The 25000-nt window shown below is 39.3% G+C and overlaps 1 protein-coding gene across 1 annotated transcript in view; it reads right to left on the bottom strand.

Moving 5' to 3' along the window:
- MRPL15 (mitochondrial ribosomal protein L15) overlaps window positions 1-25000 on the bottom strand; it is a 230826-nt gene that overhangs the window by 189632 nt on the left and 16194 nt on the right. Inside the window, exons 2-3 of the mRNA XM_044065520.1 lie at window positions 23701-23858; window positions 15058-15223 (exon numbers count right to left, since the gene is read on the bottom strand). Of these exons, the coding sequence (XP_043921455.1) occupies window positions 15058-15223; window positions 23701-23858 (324 nt within the window). The remainder of the gene's footprint in view (window positions 1-15057; window positions 15224-23700; window positions 23859-25000) is intronic.

The following is a 25000-nucleotide window of genomic DNA, read 5'->3' as shown; positions in this document are numbered from 1 at the left end:
TATAAGCCTAGCCAGAGTGTGTTTGGCTTTCGCCACCCATTTTAAATGAATTTTGCTATGCCCTTTTTCGAGGTTAGTATACTGTGCCTCTGTCTAACAGTGACACAGAAGTGATACCCGGGGTAAACCTACGATCTCCCATCCACTCATCAAGATTCCTCTTTAAGAGAGTCAATGAGGGACTCTGCCTAACCTGGACTGGGATTTTATTCCAGAGTGAAGGGAGCCTCTGGGTTATGAATCTGTCCCTCCAGCATGTCCTATTTATTTCAGTGCTGAGGTTAAAGTCTCACAAGCGCGTAGCTCAATGGGATTTGGATTTTCTGAGGTGCAGCATGTCCATTAATTCCAGGTTGGACATTGCTTTATACGTCAGGCACAGATCGCCTCTGAGCAGGCGGTAAGTCACTGAGTAGAGCTGGAGTTTCTTTAACCGGGCAGCATACGGCATCTGTTTGAGCCGTTTGATCCTCTTGGTGAGGTACTTTTGGGGTCTTTCCAGTTGCTGCAGGTGTCTGGTAAGGTACATCCCAAAAGGGGCATTGTACTCAATTATGGGCCTGATGAGGGATGAGTAAAGAGGCACGATGACCTCCCCTGATCTAGATGTGAATCCCTTCATGATTAGGTGGGCTATATAAAATGTTTTTCTAACCACATTGGCCACGTGGTTTGCAAATGAGAGATTGCTATCAACTTGGGTCCCCAGGTCCCCAATTACTTCTTCAGTACTTAATGGATTACCACCTATGTGGCAATTTGTGGGTACTTTGTTTTTACCAAAGGGGATGACTATACACTTTTTGGCGTTTAGCTTGAGGCCATGGCTCTGGCACCAGTTGTCTGTTTCTATGAGGCCCTTTTGTAGGATGCTTGCATCGGCTGGAGAGTCTATTATGGCACCTAGTTTGCAGTCATCTGCGAACTTGGTTCGCCACAGTCCTTCAGTGTTGGCCTGTACCTCCGAGAAATATATACCGAACAAGAGAGGTCCCAGGACTGAGCCTTGTGGGACGCCACTTGTAACTGGTTTGGAGTTTGACATGGCTCCAGCAATTCTAACCATGTGGGTTCCATCCTTGAGCCAGTTTGCAAACCATCTAGTAACATAGGGGTTTATATTTAAGCTGGTGAGCTTATCTATAATGCCCGAGTGGGGTACTGTATCGAAGGCTTTTGCGAGGTCCAGGTAGGCTGTGTGGACCACCTTCCCCTCGTCAATGGCCTTGGTGACTGTTTCAAAGAAAATCGACCAGGCTTAAGAGGCAGGATCTGCCCTTAAAGCTGAACTGGGTAGGAGCCAGTGTCTGTAGGTCCACAATATCTTTATTTATGAGGTCCATGATGATCCTTTCCATAGCCTTGCAGACCAAGCTAGTCAGGCTTATGGGGCGATAGTTTCCAGGATCCGTTGAGGCACCAGCTTTGTGGAGAGGGACCACTGTTGCTGTACACCACTCTTTGGGTACATATCCTGTAGTAAGGCTGAGACTGAACAGTAGTTTTATGTTTAGGTTTAGCTCTTCTTGGAGTTCATGTAGGACGCAGCCTGGGACACTGTCTGGTCCCATTGATGCTGTGTTTTTTGCTTTGGAGAGGGCGGCTCTTACCTGAGCATCTGAGATGTCAGGGGGGCAGCACTCTGCTGGGATAGATATTTGCCCTTTTAGTGGGGGGGGGGGGGTGCACGAACCTGTCAGCTAGGATGTTGGCAATGTCTGTGGGTTCGGTGTATTTTTTGTCATTTTGGACCAATTCTGAACAAATCTGGGAATTCCCACCTAGGTTCCTAACATAACTAAAGAAAGCCTTGTGATTATCCTTAGTGTCCTGTGCAATTTTTCTCTCGAAGCTGGCCTTAGACGATTTTATGAGTGCCCGTAGTTTTTGCTAATACTGATCAGAGATGCCTTCCCTTTTTGGGATTTTGTTCTATCATGTAGTAGCTTCCTCCTTCTATTGTATAGTTTGTTTATGGCTGAGGTCCACCAGACAGGACGCCTGCCTTTGGAGGACTGGGTCTTGGTTTTATTTGGGATTGCATGATCCATGCATTCCTGAACGTGTTCATAGAATGCGTTTATAAAGGATTATGCAGTCTGGGCCATATTTTCCACAGGCCCAGGGGCTTTGAAGGATTCCACCTCGGTTTTGAGGAGTATAATATTTGCTTTAGAGAAGTTTTTCACTGTGGTTTTCTGGGCAGGGGGTGGGGTCAGGACATGAATATCCAGTGAGATTAGTTTATGGTCTGATCTTACCAGTGGGGGATACACGTCTGGTCTGGAGCATAGAACCCCCATGTTGGTGATGATCAGGTCCAGTATGTTTTCTCCTCTTGTGGGAGTGGTAACAAGTTGTTCCATAGCATTTGAGTTTATAAATTCTAGGAACCTTTGGGCAAAGGTGTTGGAGCTAAAGTAATGCTCCCAGTCTATGTTTGGGTAGTTGAAGTCGCCCAATATTATGGTGTTTGGAGAGACCTTCATATTTTCCAGTGTTCTCAGGAGGGCCAAGTGGGGTTCCTGGGTTTGGGAGGGTGGTCTGTAGCAGGCTATAAACTGGAAGGCAGTTTTACCCACTGTTAGTTGCACATGGATAGTCTCTGATGCTTCGTGCTGTGCCATCAACCTGGAGGTGTGGGTATCTTTGACGAATATTGATACTCCCCCCTCCTTTTGTGGTTCGGTCCAAGTTTTGGGGCCGAAAAGCATGGTATGAGGTATAACCTGGTAGTGCTGGGGTGCTCTTGGGAGAATTGAACCAGGTTGCTGTTACTGCACAGATATCGGTGTTCTCCATGCTAAGGAGAGTTTCGAGTGCGTGCATCTTGAGGTTTAGACTTCTGGCATTGAGTAGCATTACTCAGTTTCTTATCCCTTGTGATACCTATGGAGGTGGGTTTGTCTTTTGAGTCTTGCCTAAAAAAGGCACTATGGGGGTGGAAAGAGCCTTTGCCAATATCCGAAAGCCCAGGGGTGACAGGTGCAATCTGTCCCTAGCGAAGCATCGTGGCTTGTCAAGCATGTCATCCCAGGCTGACCGGCATTGGATCCCCTTTGAATGACACCAATACTTAAGCCAATTGTTGAAATTAATTATCGTGTCTTCATATTGTGGCAACATTCTTGGTGAGGGTAAGATGCTACTCAAGGTCAGGGTCATACCGGCCTGGGCTACATGCTCAGAGATCTCCTCTATGTCTCTTTTCATGTAGTCCAGGGAGGTACATCTCAGGTCATTCACACCAGCATGGACAATGACTGAGTCATATTTGTACTTGCCTTGGAGTAACCTGAGTGCTTGTGTTATGTGGCGGATCCTAGCGCCCGACAGGCAGCTCACCGTGACCTTCTCCTTGTTCAGCCTGGTGAGCGGGACGTCAGTGTGCCTGACGATAGAGTCACCTATTACAAGTGTATCAGGTGTGTTGTTTAGCCTTAAGGGCTGTGACTGTTCAGCACACTGGCTTTGTGAGCTATGTGTTGCACGTGTTTTGTTCTGGGGTAGCGGTTGCTTGGGTGTCTGCTTTGGAGGTCTCTGCTGCTTAGGCAGATTTTTATTTAGAGCCTCTGAATATGTTTGTGTGTGTTTATGTGCTTGGTTTGCTGTCGTGGTAGGTCTATGTGAGACTGGAATTGTAGTGAGTGTGGTTTCCTTCTCCTCCTGACTGGTTACACCAGTACTGAGTTGAGAGAGCTTAGCCTCCAGTTTGGCTATATGGTTATATGGTTGCATCTCTCACATGTGTTGGAATTTGTTGGGAGGAGGAGAGGGTTGTCTGTGTACATGAGGCAGTTGTAACATTGCCTCAAGATTCCCAGATTCACCAGCTGGACCGGAGAGGAGATTGACAACTGACCTTTTGACGTGCTAGAATAGTATTGGGAATTTCTTTATAATTGAAAAAAGGGCCAATGGGGAGCTTGTGAGGGTGTAGTGCTTTTAGTTTTTTAGTGCTGACTTATATAATTGCTTTAGTGAGCAAGTGCCAGGCTTTAGAGTAGGAATAGGGTGTTTATTATGAGAAATAGATCAGTTCTAAGGGAAAAAGTGAAGAGCAGACTTTGTGGAGCCGAGAATGGTATAAACCCAATTAAAGAGAGCTGCCCGATGCTGCACTATGCATAAAATCACGCAAAGCCACGCCAAAGCGGCTTTATACAGGGGGACTTGAAAGAGCTAGAAATTGGCCCAAAACGGCCAATAGACTACCAGATTCTTGTGCTGGGAACACTCCTCCAGGGATAGATAGGCTGCTCTAAGCTCCCCACTGCCACTGGTGAACAAAGAAGCCTCCCTTTATCCAAGAAAGGAAATGGGCAACACAGGAACTTTCCAAAAGTCCAGAATACAGCAAAGCCTGTATATGGACTACTCTAGGGTCAGGAAAGACGGGAAACAAGGATAATTTTTTTGGTTTTTTCTTTTTTACAACAAACAGCAGGAAAATGCAATAAATATGTAACACAGGCTAGCACTTGAGTGTGTAGCCTCAACAGGTAAATGCAACAAACAGGACACACTTTAAATTACAAGCGCAAAAGCTCGCTAAAGCTGGCTTTAAAGCAGGGGGTTAGAAAGAGATAGGAAATGGCCCAAAACGGCCAATAAGCTACAAGTCACTTGGCTGGAACCACTCCTCAAGGGACAGATAGGCTGCTCAGAGCTCCCCACTCTCACTGGTGAACAAAGAAGCTTCCTCCTATCCAAATAAGGATATGGGCAACACAGGAACTATGACACAGCCCAGAGATCAGCAAAACCTGAAGACTGGACTATTCTAGTTCAGTAAAGGCGGGAAACAAGGATTTTTTTTTTCTTTCTTTTTACAAAGTAGCAGAAATTAGGTACAGAAACACAGTAAATGCTTTAATTCGGCTAGCGCACTTGAGTGTGTAGCCTACCAGTTAATCTAAGCAAAAACAAGCTTTAAAAGTGCAAAAAAACTCAGAAATACAGGCAGGAATGCAATAAAACAACTTTGCAGAGCTTATTTAGTTAAAGAAACAGAGAAGTCTATATATACAGAAAAGCAGCTAAAACACACAAACACTTCAGATGCAGTGCAACCTAGAGCACTTGAGTTGTAGCAATATTAAGGCAATTACAGTTATAATAAATGCTCTGAAATATACTCTATTTCCAAAATGCTTGAGAAGCACAGTCAGAACACAAGGAGATTCAGGCAAGTTTTTTTTTTTTTTTTTTTTGAAAGGGAAAAAGGAGAAACAGAAGGCCTTATCCAATGTTCTCTCTGTATTAGGTAGAATGAGCTAATGACACTAGACTGGGAGGAGTGTCACAGATCAGATTTACAGTAGGGGTGGGCAACTGCAAAGCCACCAAGTATAACAGCAAGACACCAACTGGGAGGGGGAGTGGGGACAAAAACAATAGCCTACAGACAGTAAGCACTAGAGAAAGACACAAATGAAAGTTTTTAAACAGATAAAGATTTGTAAAGATACACAATGCTTTTAACCGCAAACAAATCAGTTACTTGTGCAGATTAGTTAATAGCAATAAAATACACTCAGACTAAAAAGCAGGCAATAAAAGTGCTATATATTAATTGTTAGAAACAATAATCTGTAAAAATAATCGAAAAAAAAAAAAACAGGATATTTGTATATCTCAGCTAACAGTTGTGGTCAACAACTCTCACCCACTCTGCCCAGTGTGATATCAAGACTGTATTTATTTCATTAATTTTGAAATTTTCTTAACATAGGCTTTACTCAGTTGAACTTTAGCCACAAAAGTAGCTATACAAAAAAAAAAAAAAAAAAAAAAAAAAAAAGCACAGAATGTAAGCAGTTACACATGAAGACAGTGTGGAAAGGTCCCACTGTCCCAAAGAATAAGAAGTAGTAAGGCATATGGCTGCTGTGTAAACAGATTTCTTAACCGTTAATATGTCCTGCACATTTCAGATTAAAGATGTGATGACCTGTACATCCCCCAATGGATTGCTTACCTATCACAGTACACCTACAGCAATTTTTACACAAGTCAGACATATTGTATGTAAAACGGGACCACTGCAGTACTTCTAAGTGCCAGAAAAGGTAAGCCTGACAAATGTACTTTACTTAAACACATAACAATGCATCTTAACTCCGTTTTTGTTTTTTTAAGGGCATCAATACAAGTTAAAAAGGGTACTACTCTTCAAACAGGTATAGTCATAAGATATGTCTGTACTTATGTGGAAAGCTCTTATCATTTGATCATAGCGTTTCCAGAAAAGTCAGGAAATCCTATCTGGTCCAGTTAATTTCCAGGGATAGGTCTTCAAGCTACAAAGAACTCATCCTGCCAATGCACTCTTCCCTATCAGACCAGTTATCAAATACAATGCCCACATAAGTATGAACAAATCCAAGCATATTGCTCAACTATACAAGCCCCAACAATAAAAAAAAATTAAAAGCCTTAAATCCTTCAACTCTCCACACAGATTAGGCACAACTTTTCCTTATACTCAGCAGTCCACTGGCTGCAACAAGGAGACTTAGGTCTTGCTTTTCAAGCTATGAACGACCCCCATCCTATTTAATCTCACATTTGTTTGCATAACCATTTTACAAAACACCAGTACTACGTACTTACATTTACACCAACAGATAAAACAAGACTTCCTGGAGGGACAGATTCCTAACTCAACATCTCCCAGCCCATGGAATAAGTTACCACTACAGGTCAGACAAAATCCTACTTTTTCTGTCTTTAAGGCTAGTCTTGATGATCAGATGGGTTGACGCAAATTTACAAGCCAGTTATCAAGAATGGGCACTGCTTGATCAGGGATGTGAATTATCAAAATGTTTTTACTTAAAGTTACTTAAAAGTTGTGTACGGTAAGGCATCTTATGATCTCGGTGATCACTTGCCTAGCATTGTTTCTATAGCAGATAGCCCACAATCAAGCCAAATGAACGGGGGGGGGGGGGCTGGGTATCTCTCATCCAAAAATCAAAGGCAGGAAGTGCTGTATCTTTAATAAGCTCACCGACACCCAGTTGAGGAAGAAAATCTATTTGCAACCTGACCCCTGAGATGAAGATGACCATCTCCTCCCCCACCTGTCGAGGATGTCTGGGAAAAGATCAGAAGAATTCCTGCACAAACAGATGTCAGAAATCAGACCTTTCCAAACATGCCAAAGGGCAGCATCAAATTTGTCTGTGATCTTTTCTCCTAAAACCTTTGACGAGAGGAACCTCTTGTGCTACTGAATGCAGAGCATTTCCATCGCCACCTCCCTTCTGGCCTGCTGAAGCAATAAAAATAAAAAAGAGAGCAAGGACAGCATTCTTATGAGCATTAACAACTTGATCTCCTGAATGCCCTGCCTCCAAAAGACCATGACCAAAGACAACCTCTGAAGCTCCAAGACGGAGCAAGAAATCTGGCTCACAGCATCTGCCACCTTCTCCTCCCTGCAACTGACCAGCTGAAAAAGTGATAACCCTTGTTTTATTGCCCGATGTCAGACCAGCTTTACCTGGTCAACACAGAGTGCAAAACATGAAACCACTTGCTTGTTCAGACACTACACCATGGACTGACTGTTCAACCATGGCAGAAAAAGTCCCTTGAAGCAACACCCTCTCAAGGCCATTAAAGCAAGAACTGCCCACAGCACCACACGGTGATACAAAGCCATCTTGTCCAAAGGGAAGATACCTCTGAATTGTGGAAAAGCCCCTACTCTGACAAAGAGACACCATAATCAATACTTATCTCCAATGGAAGAAGTGACTGAAAGTGCGTCCAACTCTACAAAGATAAAGGACTTCCTCTGAGCACAGAGTAGAAATTATGTCTTTCCAGATTATGATCACCCCTAGGGAGAGCTTCCACAAATACACCTACACAGGAGGCACCTCCAGGGAGTTCCACTGGCTGGACATCAAGAAGCAGCTACGGACACAAAGCTGAAGCAACAGTACTTAGGCACCCTATCCGGGGCACCCTACCGGAGCAAAACACAACCCTGTGTTGACTTTGATCATCAGATATACTGGTTGAAAATGCTTAGGTTCACAAAGAGATAGAAGTATCTCCTCTGTAATAAGGGAGAGACAAAAGTAAAATCCATGCCTCTCATCTGGCTCAGGAAAGTAAGTAGAGCTCCCTTTAGCTAAAGTCTGGACCTATCCTAACAGCTCTACAGAGATATAGCTGTCTGTCAGAAATTTTTTCTGGTGGAGAATAAGAGAGCTCTAAACTGTAGCTGAAGGCAATCATTCCTAGGACCATTTGTCTTCCCCAATATGTATTAATAGTTTTTGTTATAATACTGGTATATTTGTTAAAATTATTAATAAAAGTCTCCCTTGTAATTCAAACCATTTTCTCGTTGCTCACTACTCTTCTTGGTCTTAACTTTAGCAACTGATGTCTACATCCTTTCTCTCAAGTAAAGGGAAATGCTTAACTTTTCTGGCTTATTTGACTGTCTGAATCACTTCCTCTATTAATCTCTCTGGATATTTTCATTCTACAAAACATATTTAACTATTTCACATTCCTTTAAAAAAAATCGCCTTCTTCTGAGGTCATTCTAGAAGCCCTTACAAACTGTCCCTTTATAATGCTTCACTTTTGTTTACAAGACTCAACACTTGTAAAATGAATATAAGAGAGTTTGAAAAAGTTTCTTTCAAAAATGGTGGACTTGAACCTTCATCCATCTTCAATCAAATGTATTGTTACATTCAAATAATTTACCTCAAACTTTTCAATTGTATGTGTAAACCTTACAAACTGTGTAGTTTGTTCTATATATTCTATAAATTCAGACATTTTTTCCATGCTAGTCCAAACAATACAAATGTCCAAGAACCTTTTATATAAACACCAAAATTGTGCATAAGGGGAGTTGAAAACATATTTCTTTTCCCATACTTGTAAAATAATGTTGGCATAACTAGCTCCCATTGCTATGCTACTAATTTGTTTGTAGAATTCCCCTTCAAAGGCAATAAAGTTATCTTAAAGTACCATTTCCATAAGTTCTAATAGTACTCTAAATTCATCCAAACTGTATAACCCTTTTTCTGAAATAGCTTCTTCAAACCATTTTAAACCTATTTTATGGGGGATAGTGGAAAAAAGATCTATGATATCAATAGTAAAGGATGTTCTCATTGAACAGTTTGTCCTCCACTTCCCTTAGGAAACCCCATGAATCTTTTAGGAAACGTGTGTTATATGTTTCCAAGCTCTTCAGTTTACTATCCACGTATAGTACTAAAGAATGTGTTTTGGATCCACTTGCGGCCACTATAGGTCTCATAGGTGGATTGACTGCATTTTTGTTCATCTTTGGGATTTCAAATAGGGACAGAATCATAGGTTTGTCCATTTAAAAAAAACTGCATTCTTATAATCAATGGAGCCTTCTATAAGTGTATCATACAACCCACAGTCAATTTTGCTACAAGGAATATTTGTTTGTTTTTTGGACACTATCTCTCGTATTTATTTGCGTCACCTAAAAGTTCCATCATTTTCCCACATATATCATATTGTCCATTATAACTGTCCCTCCCCTTTATCTGGTCTCATTATTCTTAAAGTGTCCTTTTTAAATTTCATATAACAAATCAGATTCTTCTTTAGTCAGATTAGACCTGATCCGGTTCATCTCCGAATTCTTTCTTAATTCTTTTTCAACTAGTAATTCAAAATTCTTTAACTGTGGGTGAAGAGGAGGGTTGTATGTGCTTTTTCTTTTTAACTTCAAACTCATAATCTAGTCTCCACATTCACTGGAAAATAGGTACTCAATTCTTTTTCCTAGTAAACAGTTTAAGGTCCAAAATTAATTTGTTGACATCTGTTTTCCTACAAGGGACATACTTAAGACCTTTCATAAAAAGACTAAAAAATGTCTTATTAAAAGTTATACTACTGGAATTAAAAATGTAACAGTCCTTAAAATCATATGCACCTTTAATAACTTATTTAATGCCATTATCTGTCTGGCTTACTCTCCTCTCAGAAACTTTAGTGTCTCATTCCTCCCTCTGCTGTAATTGTGTTGGTAATGGTTTACCGACCGGTTCTTTATTCTCCCAGACACTCAAAAGGGGGATATTCTAAAGGGTCATTCAGTCTCAAATTGTCAATTTTCCTACTTTCATATTCAGGTGTTCCAAACCTCCTATCATTGCCCCTCCTATAATCTTCTTCTCCCTTTTCTTGCCCATCTTGTAAACTGCCACTTGTATTCCGAGTTGTATGGTTACTATAACTATATTTAGATTTAGGGTAACTTATACCCTCTTAGTATGCTTCCACATCCCTGGCATATTTTTTTTTTTACTATTCCTTCTAACCACATAGTTAACTTTAACCTTAATGCTACTTTTAATGCCCAAATATTTGTTACTTTCATATTCCATAGAATGCATTGGATCACTAGTAATTAAATTTATTAATTTTTTCGATTTGGTCATAAATAGCCTCCATTTGTTTTTAATTATAGCCTCCATTATAGCATATCCACATTGATCAAAAATATTAAGCAGTTCAAAGTGAAAATCAGATCCTTCTGTTACTTTGTTAGGGTATTTGCAAACCCTTAAACCCTTGGGTACTATTTTCACTTGCAAACATTCATTTAGGTACCAATTATCCACTTGTAAAGATTTATACTTTCAAATTAAATCTCACAGAACATTAACATTATCCTGATATGTTCTATTATCTCTAATTTCATTCTCATAATTTACAAATGAAAATTGTCATGTCATAAACACAGAGATCTCAGTTATTAAAATCTCCAGAAATATTGTTGTTCTTATTTCCTGCATCAAGACATTTAGGGTCACAATTACTAAAGTCACCTTTTTTCACTGGAACTCACTTCTCTTTAGGTCTTATCCCTTCTTTAGAGTATATGTTATTAGAAACTCCATGTTCTTGGGTGGGCAAACGAAACAGTCTCGGTAGCAAGTCCAAAGAATTCTCGGCCCCCTCCACACCATAGGATGCTCAAAAGATTCCCAAGTAGTAAGGACTTCCATCTCCCACCTATGTAATTTAAAAAGTACTTCCTGGTTGCTAAGTAACTAAGAAGAGTTTTGGCTTGCTCTCACATTCACGTAAAATTCTGTGAGCACACCATGGAAATTTTTAGACCTTTACAAATTTCCAGCATCACTTACGTTACTTGCCCTGCAGCTCACCACTCTTCAGATCAGACTTGTGGTGGTACAAGTCATCTGGTCAGACCACTTTCCTCGATATTCCTCCCTCAAACTTCTATCATGGATACTGAAATGGTCCGACACAGATTATAAACTGGACAAAGCCCTTGTTAAGGTAAACAGTCCACACTACCTCATGGACACCTTTAAGAAAAGACTCAATGAGGCTATGGACGTTGTTGCCCAACCATATGTCTACACTAAATAGACTGTAACCAGATAGAGAAGGATAACACACCTGATGGATTGTGCGCTGTGGGTTGGAACCTGAAGGATTTGTATTGTACTGTATGTGGAGCTTTTCTCCCCAGGTCTCTGCTGAAAATGGGTTCTGTAGACCCAGTCAGACCACCCCGGTAAACAAATGTCAAATAAATAAATAAATGGAGGATAACAGCACATGTCACAGACATCATGCAAGAAGCAAATTGTTTTGTCCAATGAGATCTTTGTTTTATTGACTCATACGGCTATACTTTTCTTAATCACAGGTATGCTTATGCAGCCTACTCTATCTTGTGGTTTAAAATATACTCCTTTGGTAGATGACAGGAGTCTGCACTGTTATTAGCAGATAAAGTATCTTCAATCACAGGCTCACTTTTTCAAGATCCATCAATTTGTAGTGTGGGCAATGGAGAAACTAACAAGAGACAGAAAACAAAAATGAAGCTGAGCCCCAACTGCCCTTCTTGGAGGGAGGGTTGGGGACCCATGACGTGCTCCATTTCTAAATCCCTTGTACAGACCCAGAGATGAGATGGAGAAATCAACCTACAAGGAAAAAAAAAAGGGGGGGTACTGGGTGACAATGTCACATGTAGTGGGAGACAAACATCTTGCACCATTCCACTGCATATCTACTCCCTGCCCCCCCCCCCCCAGAGCACACATGGGAATGATACAGCATAAAAAATGCCTCCTGACTGTTCACAGATGCCAATTTTAAAGAAAAAATGAAGATACTGTGAATACTATTTCAATAGTCTCTTTTTGTTTTTTTACAGTGTAAACTGAACACAGGTGTTATCTGGCCTATTAAATCTTACCTGGGGTAGTTGAACCTAATCATTCTCCAGATTATTTAGGCCTCTTGGAAATTACTTTTTGTCCTTCCATCTTGCTTCAATCTGAATTTAAAAGTGGCATTAATTCAACCTAATCTCAAGAAACCCCTTGTCAGATCCAAACAGTATGGAGAATTTCTGACTTGTCCCTTTCTATTGGTTTGAGTTTAATAAAATAGCTTTCAAACAGATGGATTTTTACTTTGCATCTTGAACTTCTGGATGTATTTCTGTTAGGTTTTCAATCAAAAGGGCAATTTCTGGGGGAATTAACTTCACAAAAAGATGCACCCCGAAGTTTGGTGTTCCATGGGGCTCCATTTTTGGCCACGCTGCTGTTCAGTGCACATACTGCCATTGAGGCTGGTCATGTAAGAAAGAGGAATTCAATAATTACTGCCATGCAAATGACACCCCATCTGTATCTCTCCTTTTCTCAGGACTAAAGGTCTGACTTTACCAGTTTAACAGAATGTCAGCTACATGAATAGAGGACGTAACCTAATGTACTATCACCATCTGACCTTTGTGGATTCTACAATGAGCCCCACTCTGTCTTCTTTGGGGATAGCCAGTGAATTTTCAACTTTAGAGATATTCCTGGTGACTGCGATACGGAACAGACACTAAAGGACCTATTACTAGATCATGTTCCAGCTGAAGAATACAACTCTGATTACATATCAAATTCTTCCTGCCTTTTTAATATGATTGCTATTTTTGCACTTGTCCTGACTCATGCAGAGTACTACAGAACTGTTTACAAAGGATTCTCAAATACAGACCTTACACACATGTAGCAAGACTTGAACTCTGCCTCTTCTAGTTTTGTCAGTCATTCCCTGTTGTGGAATCTGGGCTGTCTGTTGCGCCTACATCTATATTTAAATTTTAATATTTGTCGAGTCTGTGTGGCTCAGGTTCCCTTTACTAACTCAGCAGATCACACCCCACGTCTCTGCTTTCTCAGATCATCACGTGAGCAGCTGCTAGCTGTTCCAAAAGCAAAGAGTGAAACAGCTAGAAGCCTTCATCATGACTACATTTCTGTGGAATGTGATACTGTCGCTGACTATGGTGAATGACAGTGAAGCTTCCTTTAGAAGGTCCCTTTGTTATCTTTACAGGATATACATGAACTCTACAAGTGATTCTTTATACTATCAATTTATGTAATTCCAGTAATTAAACATCTTAACTGCTGAGGCTTGCTCTACCATATTATTCATTAGTCTTGTACAATACTTCGGGTTTCAACATTGTAAAGTAAGAAACATTACCAGCACTTGCCCACTTCCAGTTCTTAGCAATTCTGCACTGGCCACTAATCTGCTGAAGATTTGCATTAATGGCCTTGCAAGCATAACGACCAGGATCCTAGGTCACTATACCACATCCCCACTTAGTGCAACCACTTTCCTATCCACCTCCTCAAACTCTAGGTCGTTGCCTTTCCACATCTCTCTCTCAACCCTAACCATACCACTTTCTCAGTGTGGCCACTCTCCTTTCACTTTCGTTCATTATCATGGAAATAAACGTTTTTAATTCACTCGTCTGTATCTTCTCATCTAAACTCTCCCTATCATCATTGCTCACCCTTGACAGTTCTCTCCCCCCTTTCTCTTTTCTGCTATAAAAAAGTTTGCTTCTCTTAAACAATGTTCTTTCACCTTCAAAGTTTGATACTCTCATCATCTTTTTTTGAACTTCATATATGAAGTAGAAGGGATGATGAGGTAATTCTGTACAACTAAGCAGTATCCTCACGTTTAGTCATAGTGGCCTTCTTTTTCCTTGCCTCAGCCTCAGCCTCAAACCTTTGAAGTGAATTTGCTAGATCCTCAGTTAAACAAGTACTTCACTGAGCATTCTGCAAAAGGTCCAAGAAACTGCAGACAGGTCAAAGGGCAACATTGAAAGATAGAAAAGAAACAGGATCACTAAAAGTACTGATCAGTGTCAATCCATCAACATTACATTATTTACATTATTTATTTTTTCCAAATAAGGAAATTCCTAGAATGAGGACAAAGCATCAAGAGTTATGTTGAGTACTTCGTAATGAGTAGTCCAACATTATCAACAGTGGAGACCAGTTTAAGCATGGTTTTCAATATTCAAGCCTGGCAAGGGCTTTATACAATCTCTGGATCATTTGGGACTGCAGTTAAAAGAATGCAAACTCCTAAAACTGTCCAACACTCTGGAATCTTCACCAGGAGATAGGACTGCAAGAACTGCCGCCTTCTTGCCGTCACTTTCTGGAACTGGAAAAAGTAAGGAAAATTTCTGCCAAAGTTTCCCTTTAAGTTCCTAAAAAAAGTATGGTCTCTTCAGTGGAGCTGTGTATTACCAAACTACATTTTTAAACTTTCCCATATTAGTGTCTTTCTGTTAATGCTGCTCTGTTCTCATTTATTCATAACCTCACAGTTTGCATCTGAAAACCTTCATGGTTTTCAAATTTACATTACTGTCACTTCTCATTTTTTGTAGCCTCCTAGGCGACATCAGAAAATTAACTTTTTCTATCCTATTCAGACATTCGATAAATAAATAATCCATATTGCGGAGGAAAATCACCAAACAACCAAAGCAGCAGCACTGGGAAGAATGCTGAAAAAAGCTGTAACATTGCTAGTGCAAGGAAATAAAAACCACATCAGACAATAATGTTAGAGTGTACACAACATAAACAACTGCAAAAGAAGTTTAACCATCAAGCCAGGAAATAAATACAACAAAAGGGGTCCGTTACATACCTCCTCTACCAGCTGTACACCATAATCCCTTTTATTTGGTTGTACTGTAACACCTCTACAATTCACAAGCTGAGTTAGGTCAACTGGTTGAGCAGGGTCTAATCGTCCGAGATCAATCAGATACTGCAGCCTGTTAAGACTCAGAGGCTGGTACTGACGCCTGAAACTAAAGGAAAGAAAAAGAAAACAAGTTTCATGACCAGTACAAGTAGTTACGCTTGACACTTTTTGCTATGGCCAAAACTAAAAGCATCAAGTACCATCCGACTGGAACATTAAGTGCTTTTATACATAGCATCATCAATCACTATTTACTAACTGCAAACAAAATAGCAGGTATACAAAATCCCCAAACTATGTATTCAACTAGAGTGACACAATCAGAAGAACTATTACAAGAAAATAAAATAAAAAGAACACACACACCTTTGAGGGCTGACACTAAGATGTAGTTCCCTTCTAGAACAATTACTCTGCTATGACACTTATACAAACTGTTTTTCATTTACTTTATAAAAGGTCTTGTACTTCGTACAGCTGTAGAGATAAAGTTTTCTACAAGCTGAAGTATAAAATTATATGTTTAATGGCTAAAGCGTAATAATGTAATACAGTACATCAAAATGGCCACTTACTTGAATGCCTGTGTCATCATGTAATATACACACCACTAAACATTAACACTGTACTTTGTTCTAGACATGAATACTGCAGACATGTCACCTTCTTAAATATTAATTTAAAATGGATCATAAATGAATGTGTGTGTGTGTGTGTGTGTATGTGTGTGTTAGAAAAAAAAATGCACAAATGAGTGAATGCTACACTGAATCGCATATGACTGAATTTAGTAAAATGAGGATTTATAATGAGGTAAGCAGGAGCAAGCAGGAAAATTAAAGTTTAAATAAAAATGTGACAGTTTTGAAGATGTGCAAGACTGCTAGAGCAACTGCTATGAATACGCAAGTGTTCACAGGTTAGAAAAGGGGATAGAGTAAGGGCTGTGTATTTTTTTTTTTTGTCTGTATTGTGTCCTACTGTTGTGTGTAGTGGCACTGTTATGGAAAGGGTCTTCAGGAATGCAAAATGTAGGGTTAGGGTTAGTACACGAGTAAAATGTCTCAGGGGGGCCGAATCAACACAAAGAGCTAAAAAGGTCTTTCTCTACCTATATATCCCTCTAAATCTTAGATATTTTCTGACAACCCAATTGGCATTCTACTTGATTTACCGCCTGTGTTTCAAAACTGAAACCTAATGCTTCTAAAAAAATGAGGGATTATTCAATTAGAGAAATAATGTTCCGATTTCCTTGCCTAATGCCATAGTTTATACAGTCCACCTACAAAAAATGTCTTGCTCGGGGAATGTACTCCTCACAAAAGAACTTTGCCATGTCTTTTCCTACTGCCTTTTGAGTGTGTATATGTGTGTGTCTCTTACACTTTGCAACTAATGTGGTAAACATTACTGTTCTCATTTTAAATCCCAATCTAATCATGGATTACTCTAAGTGCAAAAGGTACAGGATGTCCTTTCTATTAAATGTCACGTTTATCTCTGTATAGCCCTAGAAACCATCTGATACTGGGGTGCAGCTACACTTCAGGATGTCGACAGCTTGAGAGTGCATAGCTCTGTGACCCGACAGGAGGCAGGTTACATTTTAAACTTCACTACTATCTTCTGTTACACTGCCAAATCTTACAAGATATCCATCCATAAATCCACAACCACTTTTCCCATTTTTACACATGGGATCGGGGTGTCATTTCAACAGTGACAATCATCTAGAGCCAAGGTTTTACACCGCCGGTTGGCTAGGCTTGTTGTGGTAGTTGTTCCACACCACACATTCCACACCACACATTCCCACACACACTCACACCTATGGCCAATTTAAAGTGTCCAGTCTACCTACTGTAGGTCTTTGAAATGTGGGAGGAAACCCACACAATCAGAGGGAGGACAAGCTGACTCCACATAAAAGGCACCAGAACACCCAAATCCCTCTAAACCCCCATCGACCAGAACACCCAAATCCCTCACAATGATATCCAGAATTCAGAAATTCCAAATCCCTCACAATGGCATCCAATGTTAAGATACAGTCATCTCAAGCATAGAAATCTTTCTTATTATTCCTTCCAAACTGCAAGGCCTTAAACATTTTTGCACTGAAACTCATGTTATTAATGACTGTTCACTCATGCAGCCTATCTAAACAACACTGTACTAAATTCTGGTCATTAAGATTGATTACAATTCCACATACTTTGGTATGGTCAGTGAATTTGGTCATCCAGCTGTTACTTGAGGTTTCAAAATAAAACGGACCAAAACAATAACGGGCCCAAGACTGAGCATTGTGGAACCCTGTTCCTCATTAATCACTTCCATCTGAAAAGCTCACCTTAATACATACCTTACAACTCCTACAATTCAACCAATTATCCAATTTATTATTTATAAGTTTAATACCCAAGGACTGCACAGTTCTCATAGCTACAATGTGCAGCACTATATCAAATGTTTTAGCAAAATCCGGACATATGACATTGACTGCTAATCCCTTATCTATTATATGAATGAGTAAAAACTTAGCAGGTTGATAAGGCAAGAATGCTCCATCATATATCTAACCTGGTCCTGGCCCTAAAAAGCAACTCCTTAAGGATAAGCACTTCTGAAAAATACAAGTTAGACTTATCAGTCTGTAGTTGTCGATGGAGGCTGTATTTGCACCTATAGGTATAGGGACAACTATTTACTTATTTTCATATTTTGGGTACTTTAGTAGAGTAATCAAACCTTAATATTAACCTTTAGGAAAACAACATCCAAAATATTTCCTAATCTAGTAGGATCTTGAAAAAATGTGCATAGCTGTTTTTAGTACTATCTATTATAACTGAATTAAGAGAAGAAACACATGCAAGAATGTTCCAATCTATTCCAGAATCATTAAAATCACCTGCCACAACATCCAAGTTGTTTTGGAAAGATTCACTAATATCTTTACTCAGATTTAATCATAATCACTGTTCAATTTCAGTGCCCTATAGATTAATGCAACATTTCTATCCATACCCGTTATCTGTACTGACATAATACCTCAATTAACAGAGAAGAAAATAGCAGATGAATGTAATTCACTGGAAACATATCAGTTTCCTCCACCTCTTTTATTAATCCTCATTGAAGGGTGGCCTTTATAACTATAAATATTTATGGACTTATTCTTGATAAAAGCATCATACCCTCTACTGCCAGCTTTGCTTGGAAGAGCTCCATCTTGTTGTTTAGGCTCCTGGCATTTGTTAAATTTAAGGTTACCCCTTGCTATACTGTTCTCTCATTTGTTACACAGTCTGGGAATAAAGAAATATTTGACTGTCTTGGTAATATGATAGTCTGTTCCCTTAACAGCTTAAATGTAGTTTATCTTTGTGGAAATACTAGCTTTTCAGTTCAATATCTTCCCATACAGATATAACAATTATATATTAAAAAGCATTTTCTCTCACTTCATTTAAGCACCTTGTTACCATTTTCACCAGCCCTTGGAACCTTGATGTGGAAAGTACATCACAAAAAAGAGGGATTTTAAATATTACTATTTTTCTACTTAGGACAATAACACCATCTATATCATCCAAAATTATTTTCTTATCCTTTCTACCATTTAATTCCCCATTACTACCACAATATACTTATTCCTCCTATCTGACATCAGTCGGTAAACAGCCTCAGATACTTCTCTCATTCAACTACCCTTTAGATACATGATTGCAACTTTTTTTCCCTCTGGATCCTATCTTGTAAGGATATCTTTCAGTCCTCTAAACATTCACAAAAAAACAGCAGGAACTGCTGGACAACCGGCACTTTTATTCCACAGTACAATCACCTTAAGTAAGCGCTTTCGTCTCCAAAATAATCACAATAAGAGACTTCTTCAGACTCTTATTGGGATTGTTTTTTTGTTCTGGAGACGAAAGGGCTTACATGAGGAGATTGTAATGTGGAATAATGTACCGGTTTTCCAGCAGTTCCTGCAATTTTGTGTATCGAGTTGTTTGCCGTTTTGCTACTATAGAGAGAGAGGAGAGGATCCTCTAAAGATTGTTATCTCCTATTATTAAAATTTCTTCAGGACTTTGTATGTCACACTGAACAAAACCCAGAGGACCGTCAGCTTTACTAGATTATTTCCCTGGAGAAAATTTCTCTTGCTTATCTTTATAGCCTCTTCTCTATCCATGGTCTTCCAACGCTTATTTTTTATTTAACTGAATGCCCACCTCTTCTACAGTTGAAGAAATCACTCTATGACCTTTTGTTTTTCAAAGCTATTTTGACCCTGTGCTGGAATTATCTACAAATGTATTTATCAAATGATTAGTTCTGTTTAATGCTGAATGTACATTAGCAGACACTACATAGCTATCTTCATCTGTATTGCATACTGAGTCATAATCAGTTTCTACTATTACTGCATTAGTTTCACCCGTTTCTGTATAGCCAGTTTTACCTGTCTGCATTTCCCTATTCTTTAATATCTTTACTGCTGTGAATATGATGCTCCTTACTAGATTGTGTGCGCTTACTTCCTTAAAAGACATTCTTTAGCATAGTACATTTTGTGCAAAAAATATTACCCAATTCCCAGTCCACTACAGCATTTGCCGCACGTTTTAATTTCTGACACTGCCCCCACTCAACTTGGTCACCTAGATGGAATTTATCCAGCTCTTCCTTAGATGGGCAGAAAGATCAAACTGTTAAAGTAGGAAAAAAAAAAAACGCACAAAAATAATGGAGTACAACATACCAAAGACTCAACAATGAACCTCATTTCCTCTCTCTTTACCCTCCTAACTCACGTTAATATGCAAAGAGGTGCTTTTAGCAACACACACACAGTGTCTGTTCTACTGGTTAACAGTAGTGAGTTAAGTGTAACAATTATGAAGCTGGGTGGATTCCTTAACCTCATAAAACATCCTTGTATTAGCTGCATCTTCATTCTCCTTGTAGCCAAACATACTAAAATAAAATAAAAAACAAGGCTTTCCTCTTAGTCCTGAAAAAGACTACATATAGAACACAAAGAAAAAAAAAAGACAAAAGTTCTTTGTGTCTGATGTTCAGGTCAGTGTGCAGCCGATAAGGGCAGTGTAGTGGTCAGCACCTTTACCCAAGTTCTGACAACTAAAGGCAATGAGAATAAAAATGCAAGCCAGTTTCTATGCAAAAGGTTTGTGCAGAGGCCTTGTACCCCTTTAATTTGAGACTTCGTGTCTATCAACTAACAACCTTAACTAAATACACCAAGAGATTCATTTGCTTTGTGAATACCAGCTGCCTAGTGCAATTTCCACAAACCAAACCAGGGTGTAAACATCCCTAACCTTGTCCTTCAAACTGCTTCTCCTTTTGGTCTACTCAAATTGTCCCTACTTCCCTGGTAAAATCTGATCTAGCTGCTATCTTCCCTCACAATACAAGCCTCCATATACCACAAAAAACCCTATAGTGTTTTGGGATTATTCTAAAGCCAAAGCATTATTCCTTACAGATACCTTAGACAAGCACAACTGACACATTCCCCCAAAGAAAGCTATTCATGATTCTACCCTACCTTAGTATATTCCTCAAAATTCTGCTCTTTTATGTAGAGGCATGCAGAAGAGGTCATTAATCCATGAAAAGAGCAGTAATAAATTAAAAAAAAAAAAAAAAAACAGAGAATGGTGAAACGCCCAAATAAATGCACTCTATACCAAAAAGGAAAAAAAAAAGGCCCATGACTCTTCATAAAAAATCCCTCTCACATATTCTATAAATGCAAACAGAAATTAACATGTAAAACCCTCATGTGTACACCTAAGAGCGTGGAAAGTCAGATATGAACTTAGAAGAACTGCTTTCAGCACCAAGGACAACCAAAAGGCCTTCTTCAGCAATATGAGGAAAAATCAATCGTAATAACCCCTCCAGCTGAATCTCCAATTGTGTATCCCACCTAAAACCAGAAACTATAGCCAACATCACTGCTGATAAAATTATCTCCAACTTACACCCCCCTCACAACCCTTTTTTCCACTGAATTCATCACCTGTTATCACAAGTGGTTTCTGCTCTTTCCAAAGTTAAGAACAGTAGCATCATGGGTCCAGATAATATTCCAGGCTGTGTTCTTGCAATTATCAAACACCACACATAACCCAATCTTTCTCAAATGTATTAACTTTAGCCTCCTTAAAGGATGCACACCTGAAGCTTGAAGAATCACCACAGCTGTCAGTCTCCAAAAGGGCAGCCTTACAAGGCATCCTAGTAACTACAGACCTGTCAGTCTCAACAAGATTATCCATAAAGCCATGACACAACTACAAAACAGGTGACATGCAGAACCTTAACTACAATTATTTTGCATTTTTAATGGCAGGTATGGGTACTCAACCTGGTTGACTTTTTATTTTTAAGTTTCAGTCGGCTACCAGAATGTGGATATGGTCTATGTTGTTTTTGCTAAAGCCTACCATACCTTTCCCCATGGGTGTATCATAACCAAGCTTTCCAATCAGGAGCCTTCACAATGCCCTCTAAATAACAAAACTCATGTAGCCCAAGTAGGAGGCATCTTCTCTAGCTGTAGAAATAATAGCAATAATACCCCACATGGTTCCGACTTTGGTCCAGTCCTGTTTGGCATTTAAAACTCAAGTGTACAATCAGACATCCGAGGACTATGGATGTGCATGAATGCAAACAGGTTGCTTTTCACAACTCACCATATGACATCCAAATTCTCCAGCAAGACCTACATTTGGTGCAGTAATCATGACTCAACCTAAAAGGTAGGAGATACAGCATAATTACCTTCTGTAAGACCACTATTCATCCTTTTATCATAGCATATTGCCAGCATTACTCTTAAGGAAAGCTCCAGTAGTAGAGACTTGGTCACCCACAATGAGCTCTCTTCAACCACCACTTCCCAGCTGGGTCAAACAGTCCTTCCTCCAGCTGGGTCAAACAGTCCTTCCTCCTTGCAAAGTTTAACGGTCTTGACAATTCTTCTAGGTCAGACAAAATTCTTGTCCCCTTTTATTCCTCCCTCATTAGACCCATTCTTGAAAGCAATTCCTCATTTGGAAAAAAAACTTTCAAAATACTGTGTACCCCTTTGAAAGGTCACAAGGATTCTTAACGTGAAAAATCTCTAGATCTAACTACTTGTGCAACCCCAATAAAATAAACATCTACATTCCTCTATTTAAGTCTTTTGCAAGCTTCTGAGGAAATCTTTGCCTAGCATTTCATAATATGAAAAACCCTTTGTTTTCGGACTACCTTTACATTCACATATTAAAACAGGTCAACTAGTACGTACTCTATGGACATAAACATCCACTACAAGATCAATACCTGCTGTCTGCTGGTATGACAGCTTTCTTACCTAAAGCACCTCCTACCTTTGGATTACACTCACTTTATACATAAAGTAGAATACCTCCCTGAAAACCTTTAAAGGAAACCCTGATGACTGGAATGGTACAAATTCACGCCCTTTTATTAATGCTAATTATCCATTAACAAGGTAGGACTAGTCTATCCTTATCTTTACAAGGGTGAGTAAGCTTCTCAATGCCTCTCCAGCCCTACAACAATTATAACCTATGATCCAAGGAATGCACACAAGTAGTAAAGAAAAACATAATAAGCCATATGCATCACTGAAAAGCTGCCATCTTCTTCTTTCAGCTTTTCCCGGCTGGGGTCGCCACAGTAGATCACCTTGTCCTCTCATGATTGGCAGTGGAGTTTTACACAGTCAAGTTGCCAGCCCCGCGCCCAGCCTTCCACAGAAGGCACACACACACACACACACACACACACACACACACACACACACACACACACACACACACACACACACACCTAGGGCCAATTTTAGACTAAAAAGCGGCCATAAAAAGTAGACATCAGCATTAAAGGGCTGACATTATTATACATCTGAGAACAGAAAACAAAATACCAAGACAATGATCATGTTCCAGATTCTTGTTTACTGTTCACCAGGAACTTGTTGCGTTTCTTTCTGGCCACAAATACTAATCAAAGTTCAGAAAATATTTACAACAAGATCACTATAGTACAGTCCAAGAATTCATTATGTGCATAAAAGTTTTAGCTTCTTAGCTTTTTCTGTCTAATGCAACAATAAGACAGGTGGACCAAAGTGGGCTGAGAGAACTAAAATCACCGACAAAAAGACTAAGTGAAGGCCAGTTAAATTGTGTATACACTCAGTAGGGATCAAGGTCATCCCAGTCTTTGTTACTGCACAGGTATGTCAGGCATCCAAGGCCACAGGGCCCTTTAAAATTTAACAAGCGATTTCTACTTATGTGATAAGGTACCATGATTCTCACAGGTGAAATTCAAAACTATCACAAATATTTTACCAGTGAATTAATAGCAAAAAATGTAGTACTAAAATACTTATTAAAACACACAAAGTAGTCATACTACAACCAGTTGCTCATACCCATTACTGTACCACAAAATAAGCTGAAAACATCTCTATGAATATTTAATCATCAGAGAACAACTGAAGGTTAGCCTTACCTGTGCCCTTCATTGTACCCATACTTGGGTATAACAAGATAAAATGGTGTCTGGCCACCTTCAAATCCAAGTCTTGGTCTGGTTCCTCGTTGTCGCTGCCCTTTGTGACCCCTTCCACTTTTCTTACCTCCATGAATGCCACGGCCACGCCTCTTTGCCTGCCAGAAAATGACATCACCATTTGTAAATGAAGGTATACAGACAAAAAAAAATGTTTACATATAAGGGACAACAAAATCTACTAATCATCAAAACAAAGAAAAATGACTGTCCTTGAGTTTACTAAGCCAAAGCCTTTAATTTATAAAATATTGAAAAAAGGGTACAATATAACAGCGCTACATTAATAACAAATTAAGTAACTACAATAATTGCAAGACTTTCATTTTCTCATATTTTGATTGTGCTATAAACAAGTGCACCAGGTACATGAGTTATTAGTCCCCCATGTAATCCACAAGAGTCCAATGAACATCCTGACATGGTATTTTATATTTTTAAATTAATATTTGAAAACGCCACATAAAAATAAATAATCAAAATGTACCAAGGGAAATATAATGATTGTATATTAAATTTTACAAAATGAATGATACCCCAATAGCTTACAATGTTTTAGGGTCCTAGTCAAAGTTGGGCAAATGCATCAAAAATTGACAAACTACAGAGCTCAAATGTTTAAACAGAAACGAGCACCCACTTATACAAAAAGTACACAAAGCACTTACACACACACAAAATCAAAAAAATTAAAACTTGCAAACATCCATTTAAAGTCCTTACTTAGCATGGTTAGAAAAGTATTCCAATAGACCTGAACCTTACACATCTGACTGTAATGATCCAAATTTTAACACATTGTTACATTCTTGCAGAACTAGTATACTCTTGCCATTGATTAACCTGGCTGCCCTACGCCTCTTGTCACCAAACAACTTCAGTTTTAGACTTATGCAAAAAGACATTTCACGGATACTAATTTGTTGGGAATCAACATGTCCGGATACCAAAAAAAGGACTGAAATCCAGCCCTCAATAACAGAGTGTGAAAATAAGAAACATGGAGATGGAAATATAACTCTGATTCGGACATGAACTACCCTCCTTTAATTTACTTTTTTGACAAGGTCAAATGCAAAGACATAGCAATGCATAAAGGGCCCTCAGACTGTTCCTTACACCAGGTATTTTTAATGACTGCCATCTAAGGGTTGGGCAGCAAAAAAGTCAGGATCATCTCTCACATTTGTCTACAGGGGCTCACGTGTAGCAACACCCACACATGCTCTCCTACTGCACA

Source organism: Protopterus annectens, chromosome 3.part0, assembly GCF_019279795.1.
Source record: "Protopterus annectens isolate FY-2018-M chromosome 3.part0, PAN1.0, whole genome shotgun sequence".
In the NCBI taxonomy this organism is placed as follows: Eukaryota; Metazoa; Chordata; order Ceratodontiformes; family Protopteridae; genus Protopterus; species Protopterus annectens.
Note: the sequence above shows the minus strand (reverse complement) of the source record. Positions and strands in the feature narration are given on the sequence as shown.